Source organism: Periophthalmus magnuspinnatus, chromosome 22 (genome assembly GCF_009829125.3).
Source record: "Periophthalmus magnuspinnatus isolate fPerMag1 chromosome 22, fPerMag1.2.pri, whole genome shotgun sequence".
Lineage (NCBI taxonomy): Eukaryota > Metazoa > Chordata > Actinopteri > Gobiiformes > Gobiidae > Periophthalmus > Periophthalmus magnuspinnatus.
This window is the reverse complement of record NC_047147.1, coordinates 14,374,015-14,396,176: the sequence shown is the minus strand read 5'-3', so window position 1 is coordinate 14,396,176 and position 22,162 is coordinate 14,374,015. Positions and strand designations below refer to the sequence as shown.

General features: G+C 43.4%; 3 protein-coding genes across 3 annotated transcripts in view; all 3 read left to right on the top strand.

The window, feature by feature from the left end:
* The window catches only part of siva1 (SIVA1, apoptosis-inducing factor), an 83,982-nt gene that overhangs the window by 9,801 nt on the left and 52,019 nt on the right, over positions 1 to 22,162 (top strand). The window lies entirely within an intron of this gene.
* On the top strand, positions 402 to 2,895 carry LOC117390291 (cytochrome P450 1B1-like). The gene has a single exon (XM_033988000.2). The coding sequence runs from the start codon at positions 501 to 503 to the stop codon at positions 2,070 to 2,072; it is 1,572 nt and encodes a 523-aa protein (XP_033843891.1). The 5' UTR covers positions 402 to 500; the 3' UTR covers positions 2,073 to 2,895.
* Positions 3,437 to 5,073, top strand: LOC117390289 (cytochrome P450 1B1-like). The gene has a single exon (XM_033987999.2). The coding sequence runs from the start codon at positions 3,459 to 3,461 to the stop codon at positions 5,028 to 5,030; it is 1,572 nt and encodes a 523-aa protein (XP_033843890.1). The 5' UTR covers positions 3,437 to 3,458; the 3' UTR covers positions 5,031 to 5,073.

Here is a 22,162-nt window from a genome sequence, read left to right as displayed (position 1 = left end):
CTATAGCGCATGAGCCGTCAAAATCAACCGAAACACCGCTCTCGCTCTCAAAATTAATAACAAACAATAAACAAAAAAGAAGCTCGTTGCGTTTCCCTTGGACGCGCACACCAGTTGATTGTGCGCGCATGTACGGCGGTGTAGTGCGCCCTGCACGCTCTCTGCGCTCACTCCACGCTCACTGGAGACGCGCGCCTCTGACACCGAGCAACAGCGCGGAGATAATGTGGAGGGGTTTGCTGGGCTACCACAATGGGAGGAGTATGAAAGTTATCTTGAGCCCTGCCCACAGCTGCTAAACATATAAGACGTGGGGAGAAGCAAAAGGCAGGCACTTAAACCTTAAAACTTGAGAAAGACAGCAAACTAAGAAATCTATTTAAAGTATTCATTATTCATTCAATTTAAAAGAATTGTCTTTTTTAATTTAACAAACATTTTTCTATCAAATAGCAACTGATCAAGAGGGAGCATTTTGTGTAGCCTAACCATTTTCCACAATGGACAGTGAGTTTGGACTGAAGAGCAGCAGCCTCATCAGAGAATGGAGTGGACATGTCCAGCCTGCTCTAGTGGCCACTTTTGTGTTCCTCTTCTGTTTGGAAGCCTGTCTGTGGGTCAGGAACCTGCGGCTCAAGAGGAGACTGCCCGGACCCTTTGCCTGGCCAGTGGTGGGCAACGCCATGCAGCTGGGACAGATGCCCCATATCACCTTTGCCAGGCTGGCCAAGAAGTATGGGAATGTGTACCAGATCCGCCTGGGCTGCAGTGACATTGTGGTCCTGAACGGAGACAAGGCCATCCGTCAGGCTCTCATTCAGCACAGCGCTGAGTTTGCAGGCAGACCAAACTTTGTATCGTTCCAGATGATTTCTGGAGGAAGGAGTCTGACTTTTACTAATTATGGCAAACTGTGGAAAGTACATAGGAAAATTGCCCAATCCAGCTTGCGAGCGTTTTCCTCTGCAAACAGTCAAACTAAAAAAGCCTTTGAGCAGCACATCACAGCGGAGGCCATGCAGCTTGTGCAGATGTTTCTGCAGCAAAGTGCAGATGGACAATATTTTGACCCATCTCAAGAATTCCCAGTAGCTGCTGCTAATGTCTTGTGTGCCTTGTGCTTCGGCCGGCGCTACAGCCATGATGACCTAGAGTTCAGGACTCTGCTGAAGAAAGTGAATAAGTTTGGAGAGACCATTGGCGCTGGCAGCTTGGTAGACGTCATGCCCTGGCTGCAGTCTTTCCCTAACCCTGTGCGTAGTGTCTATGAAAACTTCAAAAGCCTTAATGAGGACTTCTACTCATTTGTAAAAAATAAAGTTGGGCAACACAGAGAGACTTTTGACCCAGAAGTGACCCGGGACATGAGCGATGCCATCATAAATGTGATTGAGTATGGCAAGTATAGCGGACTAAGCAAAGAGTTTGTGGAGGCAACAGTGACAGATTTGATTGGAGCAGGTCAAGACACTGTATCCACAGCCATGCAGTGGATCGTCCTTCTCCTGGTCAAGTATCCAGACATTCAGGCCAAACTGCACACTGTCATTGACAAGGTGGTGGGCCCAGACAGGCTGCCGACACTCGAGGACAGGCACAGCATGCCCTACTTGGATGCTTTCATCTATGAGACCATGCGCTTCACCAGCTTTGTCCCAGTCACTATCCCTCACTCCACAACAGCAGATGTCACTATTGAAGGCCTGCATATTCCCAAAGACACGGTAGTCTTCATCAACCAGTGGTCAGTAAACCATGACCCTCTCAAGTGGACAGACCCTCAGATTTTTGACCCCACACGTTTCCTGGACGAGAATGGAGCTCTAGACAAGGACCTAACCAATAGTGTCATGATTTTCTCCACGGGTAAAAGACGCTGCATTGGTGACCAGATCGCTAAAGTTGAAGTGTTTTTATTCACAGCCATTCTGCTGCATCAGTGCTGCTTTGAAAGTGACCCCTGCACTGTGATCTCATTGGACTGCTCCTATGGGCTGTCACTGAAGCCCCTCCAGTTCTATCTGAGAGCCAAGCTGAGGGGAAAGCTGCTGGGCTTAGTGTCCCCGGCATGAACAGCCTGTTCTCATACTGTGACATTTAGCACCAATGAGTATGGACATGTCTGCACTAAAGCTTATTGTTGTAAAATGCTCATTTTAAATGTGATTATTTCGTCCAGTGGGACTTGTGTTTGAACTATATTGAAATAGATTTAAATAGTATAAACAGTTCTTGTAGACGGTCAGTAAGTATTCAGTGTATGCACCACAAACATCTTAATACTTGATCATAGCCTGTTTGTGTGTTGTATATTATTTTATTAGTGCATACCAGCAAAATTGAAACTACCACTAAAATGTCTAAGGTTTGCTGTGATGTCAATGTTGTTTGTGAATATTTACAATTGATTATTATGAACAGTAATATGTTTTTATGTGTTTTAATCATTGTCACGTTCAACATTAGATCGAAATGTTATGATGTTCAGGTATATTTACAATATAATGTCATGTATCTACTGTACCAGAAATATATGAAGACATTTATAAGACTATACTGAGGAGTGGGGTGTTTTTTACTGAAGTCGGGGAAAGATAATGAGTTTTTACAGCATTTGGATTTAAATTTTTGCAGTCAGAGTCCATCCCAGAAACTGTGGAATGTTTACAAATAAAGAATTTTGAAGCTATATCATTTCTCATTTCAGTTGAAACAACAGAAATGAGATTACACTGACAAGTTTTTCTGTTTTTGAAAGGTGACAGTACCTTGTTGATCTTGGAATGTTATATATGCATTCAAAATAATATTCTGTTAATTAAGTGCTGAAATGTTTAGTGAGAAATAAGCTATATCTGAAATGAATCAATAAAGAAAAGGGTGATTATCTTTGAAGTGTTCATCTTTAAAAAAACTATATCTATCTATCCATATATATATATATATATATATATATATATATATATATATATATATATATATATATATATATATATATATATATATATATATATATATATATATATATATATATATATACACACACACATATATATACATATCGGTCAAGAAAAAAAATCCCTCATAAAGCTCAGTCATTATTAGTCACAAACTATTTCAAAACAAAATGCCAATTTTTTTAGAATTCAGATTTCAATGAATAGTGTTCCTGTTTGAGCAATAGAGGTGAATATGAAATATTCTGAGTAGCCTTTTCCAGTGTCAGTTGGAAAGTGGCCAAAGCAGGAATGTGGGACTAAGGTTTGCACATAGTGGTCAAAATGGGAGGAGAGAGGTAGTTGACCCCTCCCACATTAGAGATAGATATAAGGAAAGTGTTAAGGGTTGAGCGTGGACTGCCCCACAGTGGTCATCGGAAGAGCCTCTGCTGAGCACTAGAGCCTCATGAGTGTTTAACTAGACTAGGGGAAAACACACAGTGAAATACTTTCAAGAGAATGGATCAAGTGGACAGTGAGTCTGAACTGAAGCGAAGCAGCCTCATCAGAGAATGGAGTGGACAGGTCCAGCCTGCTCTAGTGGCTATGTTTGTGTTCCTCTTCTGTTTGGAAGCCTGTCTGTGGGTCAGGAACCTGCGGCTCACGAAGAGACTGCCCGGACCCTTTGCCTGGCCAGTGGTGGGCAACGCCATGCAGCTGGGACAGATGCCCCATATCACCTTTGCCAGGCTGGCCAAGAAGTATGGGAATGTGTACCAGATCCGCCTGGGCTGCAGTGACATTGTGGTCCTGAACGGAGACAAGGCCATCCGTCAGGCTCTCATTCAGCACAGCGCTGAGTTTGCAGGCAGACCAAACTTTGTATCGTTCCAAGTTGTTTCAGGGGGCAAAAGTATGACTTTCACAAATTACAGCAAACTGTGGAAGATGCACAGGAAAATTGCCCAGTCAACAATCAGAGCTTTTGCATTGGCCAATAGCCAAACCAAAAAAGCCTTTGAGCAACAAATTGTGGCTGAAGCCACAGACCTAGTGGAGATTTTCCTTAAACACAGCTCTCAGGCCCAGTATTTCAACCCAGCTCATGAGTTAACAGTAGCTGCAGCCAATGTGATTTGTGCTCTGTGCTTTGGACACCGCTATGGACATGACGATCTAGAGTTTCGAGCCTTGTTACAAAGCGTAGATCAGTTTGGACAGACTGTGGGGGCAGGCAGTTTAGTGGATGTGATGCCATGGCTTCAGTCTTTTCCCAATCCGGTCCGCAGCATTTTCAAAAATTTTCAACACTTAAATGAAGAGTTCTTTAGGTTTGTTCGTGACAAGGTAGAGCAGCACAGAAAGACCTTCAACCCCGAGATAACCCGTGACATGAGTGATGCATTCATTGGAGTTATTGACAAGGCTCAGAGTCCTAATGGGCTGACCACTGACCACACTAACGGGATAGTATCAGATCTTATTGGAGCAGGGCTCGACACTGTCTCCACTGCACTGCACTGGCTGCTGCTGCTCCTGGCCAAACACCCCCATATGCAAACTAAACTCCAAGAAGTCATTGATCAGGTGGTGGGGCGAAGCAGGTTACCTTCAGCGGAGGACAGAGGGCAGCTAGCCTATGTGGATGCCTTCATCTATGAGACCATGCGCTTCACGAGCTTTGTTCCTGTCACCATCCCCCACTCCACCACCTCAGACGTCACCATCCAGGGCTGCTACATCCCCAAAGATACAGTGGTTTTCATCAACCAGTGGTCCATCAATCATGACCCTTTGAAGTGGAAAGAGCCACACATCTTTGACCCCTCACGCTTCCTAGATGAGAATGGCTCCCTGGACAAAGATATCATTAACAACGTTATGATCTTCTCTGCAGGAAAAAGGCGATGCATTGGGGACCAGATCGCAAAAGTCGAGGTTTTCTTGTTTTTTGCTATACTCCTGCATCAGTGTAGCTTTGAAAAATGCCCTGGTGAAGATCTGACAATGAACTGCACTTACGGATTAACACTGAAGCCTTTAGATTACAAGATTTCAGCCAAGCTCAGGGGAGACCTACTCAAAGACTAATAATCTGCTTTCAGTCATACAACATTGCTTAAATAAACATTGTTTGCGACCACAATATGTTTTATCCAAGTAAAAATGCTATTGCAATATATGACAAACACTGATAAAGAAAAAAGTTAAAATTCAGTGCACTGGAACAAAATAAATCTTTTAGTGAAAAAAATCCACATTTGTGGGAACATAAAAAGCAATTTTTTTATATGAAAGAATTTGCTGAAATACTGTGACTTTAAGAATGAACACTTAAGTGTTTTTACACAAAGATAATTATGCTATTGTTTTGTTGTTAATTGGTTGCTTGCTATTAATTCAACTAGGCAGTGAGACTCACTCAACTCGCGATATATATGTCATAATTCTTCAAGCAAAATCACTTGTCAATAATAACATCAACTTGTATATTATGCATTATTTAGTATAGTGTAACCAAATATAACAATGTAATAAATGGATAAAATATGGTGTGAAAATGTGTTAGTCAAAGCAGACAAATTGTTCTGGGCTAGGCAGGTCATAGGGGTCAAACAGATAATAATAGACTCTGATGTCTGGTTTGTGTTGTTGTTAAAAGATTCATGTGGGTTACCGGCCATGCATGCTGTTGTTCTCGCAGAACACCACCACCGGCTCCTCTCATCCAACTTTAATAGGCCTCCCCTGCACTTCTCACTGATGTCATCTCTATAATAGGAACACACTGAAAAGAAAAACTGTCCATTCCCTTTACTGACATCAGAGCTAATAATGGCTACTAACAACACACAACACACTATCATCTCAACGGTAGGCCTTGTTGAGTTACAAATGTGTACACAAATATATATAAAGAGCTAGACTTTCCCAGGCGTCAGTCGTGACCTGTTGTGACATAGGCCACCTGTGTTTGTTAGTTCTTGTCATAGTAATTAGGCCTTTCCATAGCGTCTCATGATTTTGCGCTAGCTGCAGTTTTACCAGTGGAACCCAATTTCCCCTCGTGCGTTCCTGTGCACATAACTGTTACAGTGACTTATGTTGAGGAGTTGGTGGTTTACATCATTGGTTCTCTTTTAGTCAGTCGGCTCCTGCCTCGTGGGACGTCTGCTGCCTCGGTGAGCGCTCCACCTGCATGTTTGCGGTCATGGTGCTGTGAATAAACTCGGAGGGAGATATGTATTCACAGTGTTACCACAGAGCAAGCTAGAGACATTCTGTACTATTGCTGCGATTACTCCACACCGCAAGGACGCCTAAAGGGAGCGTCTGACCTCCCCCCACGTTTCCATTTGCGTTTCCCAAAACATCAGTGAAATGTGTTGAGCTGAAAGACTCCCTTCTCGATTTTGGACACACATACCCTACGACCCCTCAACCTGTGGACTCTCACTCCTCGAAAGAAAACAGAAAGTACTCGGGCGGACACTCCTGCAGGCACATTCTGCACGTACGCATCGCCGCTGACTGACCTCCCACAACGTCTTCCAGCTCTGTTCAGCGCCGCATCCAAATCTGTCTGACACACAGCAGAGGTAGAGTTACATGCAAAAAAATGTACACTGTCCATTGCCATCATCCACAGAAACAAAACGGAACATTGATCATAGCGTTGGCTCAGGCCTCGCGTATATTTTCACCATTTCTGTCTATAACACTGCACTCCTCACCAGCTACAACCACAGCTGCGTTCTCCGTCCAAATAGGAAACCCAAACAGCAGATCAGATTGTTATTCTACTGTTTCTTCCTCTTGTGAAAATATCTAAGTATGCAACTCAATAAAAATGTTCTCAGAATCAGAAGAGCAAGTAGGATATGTAAAAACAGCTAAGATCTTTGCGCTAACCCTAACCAAGATCTTAACGGGAGAAGATTTGAAAATGAAAGTTAATTGGATAATAGAGCTGTAGAAGTTTGAATTCTTGGTGGGCTTATATTTTTCTAAATTTGCTGCTATCCTCATTATGCTGCGTAAAAGACAGTGGAAAGTGGAAATAGTTGCTCTTTGCATTTTGATGTAATGTATTCCAGAGTTTTTGTGAAGTGTTTGCCCCACCACGAAACCCCCCAATGGAATTATGTCATGGGTGCAAACAAAGAACAGAAATTGTAATGTTGTTGCAATTGAAATCTGTACCAAATCATGCCCCTAGACTTTGCAGCATTTTATTCAACCACACATGACCTGTGACCTTCTGGGTTGTCCTGAAAATTTGAAGTGGCCTTTTGTTGTAAGCATGTTGGTTTTTCTGTTTTGGAGCAGTGGCAAGGAGACCTTTGATACATGAAAACACAATATTTCATTCCATTTGTTGACCTTTTTTCCATATTCCATTGGCCCGTTTGGAGGAAGTGCTGGAGGTAGTGATCCGTGTTGGTCAGCGCAAAAGGCCAGCATGTGGTTTGAGTTCACAAATGGGAGTCCAGTGCAGTCACTCTTACTAAGTGGTCAATTTTGTTTGATATGGAAAATGAACAGGGCTGTCTCCTCTGATTTAAGTCCAATAGTAATGTTGACTGCCAAAGCAGGAAGTGGTGTAATGATGTTCTTAAAGTGGAGGGTGTGGAGTTAACGCTCAAGCCGTTTGCATTCATACATTTTATGTTCTGTCACATAACTAGAGAAAATAGTATGCCTCTGCTGTGGTGGACAATCGATTTATACCGCTATAGGACACACTATGTCCTTGGTGTGTCTCTGTCTCAAGAGAAGGCCTGAAGCTGAAAATCGTTATCTACGTGATCCTATGCTGCAGGATGCACCTCCATAGTATATCTGTACATTTTTCATGACTTTACCCTGCAGAAACAATATCAATACACTTTTTATCAGTCCGTTGTCTGTTAAAGTTTAGGAAAAGGGTTTGGGGCCTGTATTTAATGTAAATAAAGTTAACTTTTGTAACATTGCGTAATTACAAACTTGGAAAAATCAGACTTTCGTGTTCTTTTGGCAGTATGGCTGTTGTTTGTTTACATCAGGGAACTGTGGATGGGGGTGAGTCACGTGAGGGGCATCTTGGTGGAGACATGTACTACTGGATAGGGCCATCTGGCTGAAGGTCTGTAGCCAGATCCCTCTTTTCTGTCCCACCAAGGGCCAAGTTTATTTCTTTTCTGTAATCAGTTGTCATTGTAGAATTGTCTAATCCTGTAATATTTTATAAAATACATGTGTGGAAATCTGTTAGTTTTTTTTTTTTCCTTTTTCAATTGAATTTATTTTTGGCAATTTTATAGCCTATACACACATATTTCTATACTTTATACAAACACATCTATGCATACATAAATATACACATTCATATAAGAGCTTAGTCCAGTTCTGTTTCAGTTTTGAATAGGCCAAAAATAACACCAAACAAAACAAAAGACATCATAAGCTACCCACAATGCAGCTGTGTGCAGCGGTGGAACCCCTCTGCCACCCCGCGCTTTGACTGTCCCACTTCAAGCTCTGTTTGGCACAGCTTGCTGCCAGACCAAAACAATTTAGCAAAGAGCTATTTGTGTTCATAAGGATTCATTTCAGTTGTTTTTGTGTTCTGCTTTTGTAGTGGGCTGTGATTGCCTGTCAGAATTCCCCTCTTTACTGTGAGATGTGGACGTGACCTCTGCTTGTTTAAGCTGAGAAAATGGTACAATACACAGGGAAATACTCAGGTCATATTTGCAGGAAAGTGATCATTTCCAGGGCATGCTCTCTTAGATACGTTCTAGTGGCCCTCTATCATAAAGCTCCCTTCATGCTGTGAGTGGTCTGTGCATAGGGACTCCTTGGGATTGAGAATGGTCCCAGCAGATGAGGTGAGCCCTAGCGGAGGTTGAGGATAATAAAGAATAACATGGGGGGATGAAAGCTGCTTATGGAAATGCAAGGACTAACACGAAGTTCCGGAGACACCGTTTATTCAGCCTGCCAGCATTAGAGACTTGGCCTGTGGTTCAACAGGACATTCAACAGGACATGCAAAGGGGAATCGCACACAAGATGATCGTGTACAATGTAAGCCAAGTACTTCACATAAAATATCCATGTCATGAGTTGGCATAAAATGCTTTCTGCTATCTGCAAACCAGAAAGTGAGTGAAATCGTGCAGTGCGAACAAATCAGTGTTGCAGCAGTAAACCTTGGCAGAATGATCTCATAGCATTATGTAAGACATTAGTGGCTGTGCCAGAGCCTCCGTCTGCGAGCAAGGAGTTCAGGTGCATGCTACACAGCACGCAGCCCTACTCTCTTCCTGCCTTACTTGGAAATAGTCTTTTAAACTCATACCAGACTTGATTACTCACAACAATCCCCAACTCTTAAGAGGGTGATTGCACAGTGTTTTGACATAGCTTTTGTTTAGAGAAAGACTCACTATCTGTCAGTGCAGAAACTACTGGGCATTATATAAGTCACTTAGGGCCTATGAGGAGTGAACCACAAATGAAAGTACCTCGGTCTGAAGCACTGAGGTGGTGCGACCATGGGGGCTGCAGGTCAGCTTTCAAATACAATTAATTACATTTGTGCAAATTTGACCACAGACCTTAAGTCATTAAGGTTTGTAGCCCAAACCTTAATGACTTAGTAGATCTCATCCATTTCAGATGAAGATGAATGACTTGTTTCAGAGTCAAAACATGTCATAAGTGAGTTAATTTTCCCTTGTGAAGAGTGTAGCATCACTGCAGATTAGCCAATGGGAAATTAAAAGAAATACTGTAAGTAATAGAGTGAGGGCTTGAGAACTGGTTATAAGCAGAGTGGAAAGAGTAATTCTAGATTTCTAAACACCGTTATTTGACTACGTGCTAGCTTGTGGCTCTGTAATCTGTCCCAGAAACAGCACCTAACAAGATGCAGTGGCTTTGTGGCTTTGAATCCAGCTACAAGTGGCATTTGAGGAGGTGTGTAACAACGTGTAAACGGCTATTTAGTGACTCAGAGGCATGGTGAGCTCAGGGTGGATGAATGACAGCCAGTGACTCAGGCTACTTGGAGTAGACACAGGTGCTGATGGTTTTGTCAGTGTGCGCGTACAGGAAGTGAACCCTCTTCTTTTTCTTTGTTGCCCCTCACGTGAGCCAGGCCCTACTGCTGTGCCCAGAGTCAGGGAAGACAGGAGTCAGCATGTCTGCTCCAATTCTCCAAACTCAGATCACTTAGCAGAGGAGAACCCATTAAGCCAGTCCTGCACTTTGGCTGACTCCTTAGCAGCCTAGGCCCCTCATCATGCAAAATCCCCCTCTCTCCCATCCCACCATCCCGTCCCATTCCGATCCTGCTTCCCCCAATATTTTTACTCCTCACGCGCCCAGCCAATTCTGCCTGCCAAGATGTATAGGCCTCTGTGCACAACTGCCTCCAAGGTAGTCTTTCTCTCCACTGCCAGCAAAAATATGACATTGTGCTCCCTCCTGGCTCCCTGTCCTGTCTCAGCAATACTAGTCCTGGTGAATCACAGCGGTCTGAGCGCTGCCAGACACTGCAGCCAACAGCTACACTCCACTTCTTCTTCAGAGAAAACTCCATTATATCCTAGAAACTTATACTTAGAAGAAAGCTATTTGAGCAATGTTCTTCTCCAACTATGTACATTGGCACAGGTTTCTAGTACTTTTTGATGGAGGGAAAATCAAATGAAATGTGAACTTGCTCTGACAGAACAGGAAAATTCAAGGTCAAAAACAAACTTTGGCAAAGGCATTAAACTTGAGCCCTTTTGTGTCACTGAGTCATGACCATAAGAACCAACCACAAATTGTAACACAACAATCAAATGCTTGTCAGAAACCACCACTTCCAAACCTCTAATCCCCCAGCAGTCCCAACAATTACACACTATTTTAGGTCTTTTTCAACTCAGGTCACGAAATAATTTGAATATTTAGTGGCATGACATATAGAACATTTGGCCATCCGTCTTTAGTGCCATCATCTATAAACATTTCTGGCTGATTTAGAGTTTCTCTTTGTGGTGTAACCTCATAGATACAGATCCTACTCGCTGGTGGATACTCGCTTTGTATGTCAGAGGCCATTAGGATTTTACATGGACTCCTCTGCCGTTTTAGCCACCCAGCTGAAAAAACACAACTCACTACATGCTTTGCAATGTTGAGTACAAAAAAACAACAGGCAGAAAAACAGAATTCCATCATGGCGTCCCTCGGCACCCATTCCATGTGGCCCAGAGCTGACATCACACCTACTCCTTGTTTCATAATGTTCTGTGAGGGGAAGAATTTAGCATACAGTCCATCAGGGGACTGATTTATGGCCAGTCGTAAATGTGAGCAGTGACCTGGGTGCAGTGTGTTATTTTAACTTAGTGAAGAGCAGGATGTGATAAGGTACCAGAGAAGAGCCAAGGTTCACTGCTTACTTACATTGAGTTGAGATTAGGCAAGATTTTTGAGTTTGGCCTTACTAGATTTAAAATAACGCTAGTGAGTTATGCTAATAAAGAATAATCAAAGGAAAAACAAAATGTATATATATATTTAAAAAAAAGAAAAAAAACAACAACAATTAAACAGAGTAAAAGGTGGGGAAGCAAATTAATTCAGCCAACTAACTGCCAGGGAATTAATTACAATGTGGATGCTGGCACAAAGCACAATACACTGTTAAAATGCAGGATGAATAATTTTAAACAAAAAGTGAATGGCTTAATTGTAAAAACAGATACTTCAAACCCTTTTACACAAGCAAAGAGCCAAAAAGGCAAATCACTCCTAAAAGCCTCTATTCCATAATGCATCTGTTTTCCTAATGGCTGCGGTGACTTGGTGATGACCATCTCCCCACTCATAAAGTTTGTGTGGTCACCCAGTGGTTGTAATAGCATGTGAGCGGTGGTAACCATTATCCCTTATTAGAGCCACCAGGCCTTAGTCCATGATGTGTGCCTTTATGAAACACTCCATCAGGCGCCAAACACACACATTACAACCAGATAATTACTTTGTAGAAGCGTGTGAAGCACAGTTAGTATTGTTTTGATTACAGAGGAAAAGTGGAGCTTTCTTGACTTGGTTTTAAAACCATGTGTTGAATGCACACCATTCATTGTGAGGTAACAATCCAATCATGATCTTGCAGTAAAATGTATTACTTTGTCAAAGCTTTTGTGCAGATAAATTCTTTAGCACTAATATGTTTAGTGTTAATAATAAAAAATGAGCTGTTTGTCTTGCTGTTGAACTTATCTTAGGGTGCATCCATTGTCCTAGTTTGTTCCTAGTTCAAATCCAGATTTAGTTCTAGGTTTAGTGCATGTTTAATCATAATTACACATTTTACACATTATACATTTTTTATGTTATTTTTTTTAAGACTTTAGGGACCAAAAAACAAAAAAGTTTTGTAGAAAAGTACTCATCCTTTAATTAGGAGCAATCAGAATCCTAAATCAAACTCTAAACCTAACTCATTTAGCAATGCAACTTTGCTCTCTCTATTTGAAAAATTAACAAACAACGGACTGGGATGAATCAGGAATCAAGTTAAGAAAAAATAGAAATGTTCTCACCCCATTTCCGGGAACCATTCAAGTTGTAGCACACATTTGTTAAGCAGAAGCAGTACATTTTTCCGATTAATATTTAGATATAGGACGTACAGTGCCAACTACAACACACATGGGCAAACGTGAAAATAGGAAATGACGAGAATGATGGGATTTCTCTGCCAGGGACATTTATCAGCTCTGTGAAAGTATATATAAACACAAGTGAGAACTTAAGTCAGATATGAACAATGTGGGACCTTATGAGGATATGATTCTTTAGAGGACCAAATTACTCTGCAACACTTCTTAGCCTCAGCAACAGTGAAGAAGAAACATAAGGTGAACTTTTAAAGAATTTTCTGTTTGTGTTTGGCTTGAAATGAAAGGTCTGGAAGATGAAGGCATCAGTGGTGCCCGTGGTCATCACTTGAGGCAGTGGCCCCAAACTGGAGGAGTGGCTTCAGCAGATCACAGGGAAAACACCTGACATCTTAGTCCAGAAAAGCGCAGTACTAGGAATAGCAAAGGTACTCCACACCTGAGCTTGGAAAAAGGATGAGACCACGCCTTCCAAACCACATTTTGTAGTCTTTTGCTCTTTGGATTTTTGTAAAATATTAATGAGTTATAATGACGAAAAATACATTTTATGTGTCGAAAAATAAATACATTAAAATTCAGGTAACAAGCCAAAACAATCATCTGCAAGCAGAAAGGAAGCCACGCTGCGAAATGAACCAAGACAGGACAAATACAAAGATTTGAAGTCTGAAAAGGCCGAGAGGAACCTGGGAGCAGCAGGAGGTTTTGTGTGAGCACAGATGCAGGTCTGGAGGCAGCCCTCATCTGGAGCCACCTGTTTAATGGTGCTTAACATGCTCCACAAAGTACACAAACACTGCACACATGAACGCACTCCCCTCATCATATACTGTACACTGCATTCATTTGTCCCTATCTCCAAAGGACACACACTCACCGACCTCCTGGGTGCTGCTCTATGTACTGCCAAGTCACACAGTTTGAGCAGCAGAGAGGTCCAGAAGTCCACAGGGAGATCCTACGTGACAACGAGCAGGCCGCCTACAAGCGTGGATGTCAGGTCCACGGGCATCAATGGACAGGCTGTGAGAGAAAGTCATACGTATACATTTAGATGATGAGTGGCAGTGTTTACAAGATCGCGTGGAACAGAGAAGACAACACAATGAGACGGAGGGCATAACATCTGATATCCATATGCACATTTGGCTTTAACCAATTTAATCAAGTTTGTGGCTTTGGAAGCCTAAGTAGCTGCATATAAAACAGAAGAATACAACAGTCTGCATTTATGTGCAACATGCTGAATGCACAAGTGTATACAAACTGCCGAGGCCACAATCAGAACAAGAGAACACACAGCTTTGTGTTGTATCCAGAGCATGATCCAAATTCTCACTGTGTCGAAGAGGAAATGATTATTACACTGTGGCCACAGTGGGATCACTCGAACATGGAATAAGAAGCAGCCACCCACCCGGGGCTGCAGCCATTGGAAGAGCTCTGAGAGTCAAGGGAGGAAGAGAGCAGCGAGACCGCCATGACGAAGAGGAGTTATCCGAATGGAATTGTGGAATGGAGAGAGAAGCCTCTACAGAACAAGAGCAACCAGATAGACTCATCTTTCCCGGAACACACAGGAATATCAGCACAAAGGCAATAAGGCAATGTCTGACTTCATATTGAACACATCTCTGTCAATTCCTCTGTCCAAGACCCTACAACAAATGCCACACTAGTACAAAAAAGATAAATATATTTAGGCCTGGTTAGACATTGGACCCCAACATTAACATTACTAGAAGTATTTGTGAAATTCTTTTGCCAGCTAAAAAGACAGACAGAGGTGTTGCAGCAGGCAGGAAAGGCAGGGAATGGCTCGAGCCCCCAAGCTCATTAGTTCTTGCTTAGTAGTCAAGTAAGAGGTATTAATATGACATATGCAGCAGGATCCTACAAGAATTCGTAAACCAATGCACACTGACCTTGGAGCACTGCGGGCTTGGGTCCACGGGAGGTGAAGTGAGGCCGAAAGAATTCAATTTTTCCCGCTGCACCGTAGTACACCAAAGCTGGTGTGGCAAGCAGTAACCCGTGTAAATGAGATTTGTAAAAGCAGCATGTAGTGAAAAAAGTTAGTGACATGTATCATCCAAAGAAACAACCACCACCACTATAAACACACTGCATTTGAGCTTGTGAAACCCTGTGGCTACATTCCTTTAATGGATCTAGATCAGGGGTTGGCAGTCCGCGGCTCCGGAGCTGCAGGCAGCTCTTTCATTCTTATGCTGAGGCTCCGCGTGGCTTGGGAAAATAAAGTATTTAATTGAAGTGTATTTTATTTGTGTTAGTTTTTTATTTTTATTTTGTTATTTTATTGTAGTTCAATTGGAAAATTATTATGATCTTGAAATATTAAAATAAAAATTACTGTATATTTTATAATTTTTTCGTTGCTCAAAATAAGCATCACACTTGTGGAAGCTGGTATACCCGCCAAAATGCCGTGCATTTGGATTCCTGTTGATCTTCGGATCAATATATGTGTGCTAGCAGCTATTCTCCACCAATGTTATAAACAAACATCACTCACGCTTCATGGATGACAGAAATGTGTAAAGATGAAAGTGACTTCATACAGCCCCAGTTTGCAGGCACTGTGTGAAGAGGCTCAGGAGCAGAAGCCTCTGTGGCACTTACAACACATTATACAACAGTAACACATTATAGTTGTTTATACAAAGCATAAACATAAAAAAAAAAAAAAAACAAACAAAAAAAACAAAACAATATACACTGTTGTCTTAATTTTAGATGTCAGAAAGTATTTACAGCCAAATGGCTCTTTGGGTGTTAAAGGTTGCCGACCCCTGATCTAGACAGACTGTAATCTATTGGTTGTTTGTCACAAAAGACGCTACCAGATGTAAAAAGTGTTGAGTTTTCAACCAGAGAATTTCTGCAGTAATCACTGCAATAATGTCATTAAAACTATGTGATTTGTAAAAATGTCACCTGCAGTGCCAATCACTGAAAGATCCCAGATCCGGATGTAAACAGACTCAGAGAACACCCAGGGAACTCCAGCAACATATGGGCCTCATCAGCACCAAAAGTCCCATGACATCATTGTCACATAATCCACTGTGGTGCTCCATCGCTCTCTTTCCTTGTCCGCTGTCAGGGTCACCACAGATCACAGCTATTGAAGCCTTTTTAGTCTGCCGAAGATATTACAGACTACTATGCATGCGGGTATTGGCTTCATATAAAGCGGATATTTCAGTTGCACTCTTCATATTGAGTCAGTTTAATATTGGAAAACCATGTTACACTTTGAAAATGACAAGTACTATGGCTTTTTTACAGAGGAAAATTTGTTTCTAGAGGGAAATTTTGAGGTAAAATTTGTACTGAGACTAATCAAGACTATATTTTTTAAGTAAATATATTACATGGGACAATGCGCATTAAGTATCATGAGATGGCTTACAGGTGAACAGGGCTGACGAGAGGACATCACTGTAACTAAGTTTGTGTAAATTTTAAAGTTATCACATGGCAATTTTGTTGCCAGATAGTAACAATAATTTCTGCAAATTGCAGTAAATTATATTTATAGGTGATAGCTGGATACACTTTACAGATTTTGTTGGGTTATTTCTTAGTTGTTCATTGGTTTGAAGGATACAGTCAATAATTACTCTGTAGGCTACAGCAAAACCTTGTATATCAAATTTACATGGCAATTTTGTAGCCAATAATCACCTGTTATTTAAAATACAGTAATTTACCCTTTGTATTGTCATAAGAATATACAGACTCAGATCTAAAATTGATTTAAACATTGATTTAAAAACAGTTAACACAAATTAAAATATATAAACAAATAATGTAAGAAACTACTTAAGACAGTTAGACACATGTAACTGACTCACAGTTGTACATGAGGTGTTGTACAAAGACCATAAACAGCCTGAAGACACATGAGGATTTTTCAGCTTGGTGTGAGCTGCACTGATGTCCTTAATGCATCTTTTACATGTGTAGTCCAGAACACATGTGTTCACCTCACGAAACATCTGCAATCACAAACACACAGAGGAATCAAAGAAGGTAACAGTACTGAGTACTGTTGCGAATACAGCTCCTGCTCCAGTCATACAGGGACCGGACAGCCCTTAGCAAAGAGCCCCGGACCCCACACTCCCAGAGCACCCCCCCAAAGGACACCATGAGGGACACGGTCGAATGCCTTCTCCAGATCCACAAAACACATGTGGACTGGTTGGGCAAACTCCCATGAACCCTCAAGGATCCGATGGAGAGTATAGAGCTGGTCCAATGTTCTGCGACCAGGACGAAAACCACACTGCTCCTCTTGAATCCAAGGTTCGACTATCGGTTGGATTCTCCTCTCCAGTACCCTGGAAAAACACATAGGAATAGACCTTACCGGGAAGGCTGAGGAGTGTGATTCCCCTGTAATTGGAACACACCCTCCGGTCCTCCTTCTTATACAGAGGGACCACCACAACGGTCTGCCATTCCACAGGCACTGTCCCCGACCGCCACGCAATGTTCCAGAGACGTGTCAGCCAAGACAGCCCCACAACATCCAGAGACTTGAGGTACTCAGGACGGATCTCGTCCACCCCCGGAGTGACAATGGGATTGAGGAGATCCTCAAAGTATTCCTTCCACCGCCCGACAACATCCCCAGTCGAGGTCAGCAGCTCTCCACCCGCACTGTAAACAGTGTTGGTGAAGCACTGCTTCCCCCTCCTGAGGCGTCGGATGGTTTGCCAGAATCTCTTTGAGGCCGTCCGATAGTCCTCCTCCATGGCCTCCCCGAACTCCTCCCATCCCCGAGTTTTTGCCTCTGTGACTTCCCGAGCTGCGGCACACTTGGCCTGCCGGTACTCATCAGCTGCCTCAGGAGTCCCACGAGCCAACAAGGCTCGATAGGACTCCTTCTTCAGCCTGATGGCATCCCTTACTTCCGGTGTCCACCACCGGGTTCGGGGATTGCCACCGCGACAAGCACCGCAGACCTTACGACTACAGCTATGAGCAGCTGCATCAACAATAGAGGTGGAGAACATGGCCCATTCAGAGTCCATGTCCCCAGCCTCCCCCGGGAATCAGGGAGAAGCTCTCCCGGAGGTGTGAGTTGAAGACCCCTCTGACAGAGGGCTCCGCCAGACGTTCCCAGCAGACCCTCACGATGCGCTTGGGCCTGCCAGGTCTGTCCGGCTTCCTCCTCCGCCAGTGGATCCAACTCACCACCAGGTGGTGATCAGTTGACAGCTCAGCCCCTCTCTTCACCCGAGTGTCCAAGACACACGGCCGGAGATCAGATGACACAACAACAAAGTCGATCATCGACCTCTGACCTAGAGTGTCCTGGTGCCACGTGCACTGATGGACACCCTTGTGCTCGAACATGGTGTTTGTTATGGACAAACTGTGACTGGCACAAAAGTCCAATAACAGAACATCGGTCGGGTTCAGATCAGGGAGGCCATTCCTCCCAATCGCGCCCCTCCAAGTGTCACTGTCATTACCTATATGGGCGTTGAAGTCCCCCAGGAGAACAATGGAGTCCCCGGTTGGTGCACTGTCTAGTACCTCTCCCAGGGACTCCAAGAAGGCCGGGTACTCTGCACTGCTGTTTGGCCTGTAGGCCGACACAACAGTGAGAGACATGTCCCCGACCCGAAGGCGCAGGGACGCGACCCTCTCGGTCACCGGGGTGAACTCCAACACGTGGCGGCTGAGCTGTGGGGCAATGAGCAAGCCCACAAGCCGCTCCCCACGGGCAACGCCAGAGAAATGGAGAGTCCAACCCCTCTCAAGGAGTTGGGTTCCAGAGCCCAAGCTGTGCGTGGAGGTGAGGCCGACTATATCTAGCCGGTAGCGCTCAACCTCCCACACAAGCTCAGGCTCCTTCCCCCCCAGTGAGGTGACATTCCATGTCCCCAGAGCTAGTCTCCATGTCCGGAGATCCAGTCGTCGAGGTCCCCGCCTTCGACTGCCGCCCGGATCTCTCTGCACCCGCCCCCCATGGCTCCTCCCGCAGGTGGTGGGTCCACGGGAGGATGGGTCCACGGGAGGACGGCCCCACGTCCTTCCTTCGGGCTGGGCCTGGCCGGGCCCCGTGGGGAAAGGCCCGACCACCAGGCGCTCGCCACCGAGCACCCACCCCAGGCCTGGCTCCAGGGTGGGGCCCCGGTAACGCCAGTCCAGTCCTTGTTGGATTTCTCTTCATGGTGGGTTTCTGAACCGCTCTTAGTCAGATCCGTCTCCAAGGACCTGTTTGCCATGGGTGACCCTACCAGGGGCATGAATCCCCTGACAACATAGCTCCCAGGATCATTCGGGTGCTCAAACCCCTCCACCACATTAAGGTGGCGGTTTGGGGAGGGGTATTAATGACATGCTTACCTTTAACTGAAATCGAGTGTTCAGTAGCTTTTGGTGAAGAAGCCAGCTGAGCTATAATGGTGGGTACTTCAGTCTTCAGTATCCAACCGGTGAGCTGAAGTGACTTCACCTAAACACACACATTGACATTTTATTATTATTATTATCATAGATGGAAGTGATATTTATGCCTTTAATAGGCCTGGACCTGTAATCACAAAAAGAATAGTGGCCCATGTTATTCCAGTTTCAGAAAGGTAACATCACTGAATCGTTACATTAATGACATACTTACCTTTAACTGAAATCCAGTGCACAGTAGACTTTTAGTGAAGAAAGAGGTGAGGTACAATGGTGAGATGTTTAGTCATTAGTCCCCAATATCCATCTGGTACAGTGCAGTGACACCCAAACAAATAAATTTACATTTTTATTCAACGTGGAAATGATTTGTGCATTATTACACCAGCCACAAATCACAGACAGAATATTGTGTTCTATTATGTTATATTTATGTAACCTCATATATTTTGCTAATTATTTAATTTAATCCCATGTTTACCTTTACTTGGATCCAGTGCACAGTGGACTTTTATATCAATGAAGAAGCTCAGCTCATGGTAGGATAGGGTTTATGGCCTTCTCTCTCCTGTCCACAGTATCCACCTGATGCACTGCACTGAGAACTTCACCTGAGCAAATACATTCATATTTGTATTAAACATGAAAGTGTGAAGCCTGTTGCTTTGTGTGCTTTTGTAGCCCCTACACACACTGCACACTATATGTATATAGTTGTACACATATCTTAAATATAGTAGCCTAATTATGCCCAAAATAGTGTGATATAGAGTTTGAATTTGAGAGAGCTCTGTATTGCCCAATAAATTCACCCTGACCAATACAAAGCTTTATGCTCCTCACGGGCGCGTACACACACGCACACGCAAACACACCCCCACACACGACCCACCTCGCACACACCTCTTTCTCTCACTAACACACGTTCTACCGGTCTTGTACCAGGGCCATTGTCCCTGGAGCTCGTTCATGATGCACATACATGACAGCAGTCAGGGGCAACAGTCAAGGGCAAGTTCTGTCGTTGTGTTCTTAGGCAAGACACTTCACCCACATTGCCTAGTATGAAAGTGGTGTGTGCGCGAATGATAGGTGGTGGTCGGAGGGGCCGATGGCACAGATTGACAGCCTTGCTTCCGTCAGTCTGCCCCAGGGCAGCTGTGGCTACAATTGTAGCTTACCATCACCAAGTGTGGAAATGAATGAATAATGACTATAGTGTAGCGCTTTGAGAGGCTTTGAAAAAATTATTAGCGGTCAGTCTGCGCTCACCTCCGGTAACCTCTGGGTCAGTCCTGGCTCAGCTGGGATGACCGACACCGCGGTGGAGAGAGGAGCAGAGGGCTCGTGTAAATGAGCCTTATGTTCTAAATACGCACGTGTCCACAGCGCCGTCATTCAGGTTTAACATAGGCAATTAAGTGCTACTTAAGAACACAAACATATTTAGGCTACCCTACAAATTTTATTACTAAGATGAAAAAATAATAAATCTGTGAAACTATAGCAATTTGTTACAGTATGGACTTAAAAACAGACAAAACCTTAGTTTTTGCGGTAGCATGTGTTTCACTGGATGTCTTGGTCTTCTCATGGTCCTTATTCAAACAAAGTCAAGCTGCCCTTTAGCTCCTGTCGACAAGACCAGTCATAACTGCTGCTGAGAAGAACGGCTACAGGCACAGAGCACCAGCTCTGCTGGGTTTGTTCACAAATCATAATCACATGTCTAATATAAAACACTGGCATTATGAGCAACATGAAGGGATTGGCAAACTCCATCTGTGTTGTTCTATGATGTCCAAACAATGGGGAAAAGGTTATGTTGAAGTGACGCAAGTATTTCCCTGCATTTGACCCATCTTTCAACCAGTGCCCTTGGGGTAAACTACTCCCTAGAGAGAACAGGAGCGCCAGGGAGAAACATGCTACCAGAAAGGCCTGGTCCAGGAGTCGAACCCACAACCTGCCTGCTGTGAAGCGTGAGTGCTAGACTCAGCAACCATGTCAAAAGGGCATAGTTTACTGGTCCTTATGCCGCCTTCTCAATTGGGCCAAAGGGTAAATGATAATAAATATGATCTGTAACAAGAGTGTTTTTTTGGCAGCTCAAAGGAGCACAGTTCCTTTAGAGAAGCTCAGAGTAGTAGGAGTAGGCCTAAAGAATGAAAGAAAGTGTCTGGGTCAAAGTGAAGGACCAGTACAAAGTAGGCTGCATGTGGTTTGATAACATTAAAATTAATAACTTTTATGAGGTGATGTGTGATGGAATAAAACTCCATGTGTTATAAAATGTTTGTGTTAAAGGAGATTTCCCAGTTCCATTGCTGCAAACGCCTTTCTGCACATTATTTACCTTTAAATAGCTGACTTGCTTATTATTAAAACTGAGTATATTCCTAAATAGTTTCTGTTACGATGATATACTGAATGTGCATTGTGGCCAAGCAGACAAAAGCATCCACATGGTCTTAGCTCTGTCCTTCATGTTTATTATGTATCTCATTGTTTCCTGTTACCAATAGGAGCATTGCACCCATTTGTGGTAAACCACAGAGGAAAATGCTTCACACACAAATCAAGAAATGAAGCGAGGTGCCGATAGAGAGGACGCAGTCTGGGGAATGTGTCGTTACAAATTGCTGATGACATTAGTCTTAATCACAGAAACAAAGTCTCTCTAAACAAACTCCTTCACGGCTCTGACCACATCCTGGTGTTCCTCAGGGAACTAACCTGGTACAGCCCTCAGAAACTGGACTGTTTCATTGCATTTCATTGATATTGATATGTTGTTTTTTTTATTTGTTTTTTGTTTACTGTTGAGTATACTGCAGTTACTGTACTGTGCTAGTAATATACTATGGTTATGTACTGCAGAATGGCCATTTTAACAGAGCTGTTAAAAGGTGTAGAGGTGAGCTCAAATCCAGCTGGTGAGAGTTTGGTTATACCCTCTTCATTTGGAGACAGTTTGAATAAACCATGAAGCATAATCTGGAAAATGAAAGGTGCTGATTGGTCCCCAATAAAAGAATGTTCAGCTGCTGCTCAGTGGTGCTTTGAGGATACACATGTAAACCCCATGACAGTAGAATC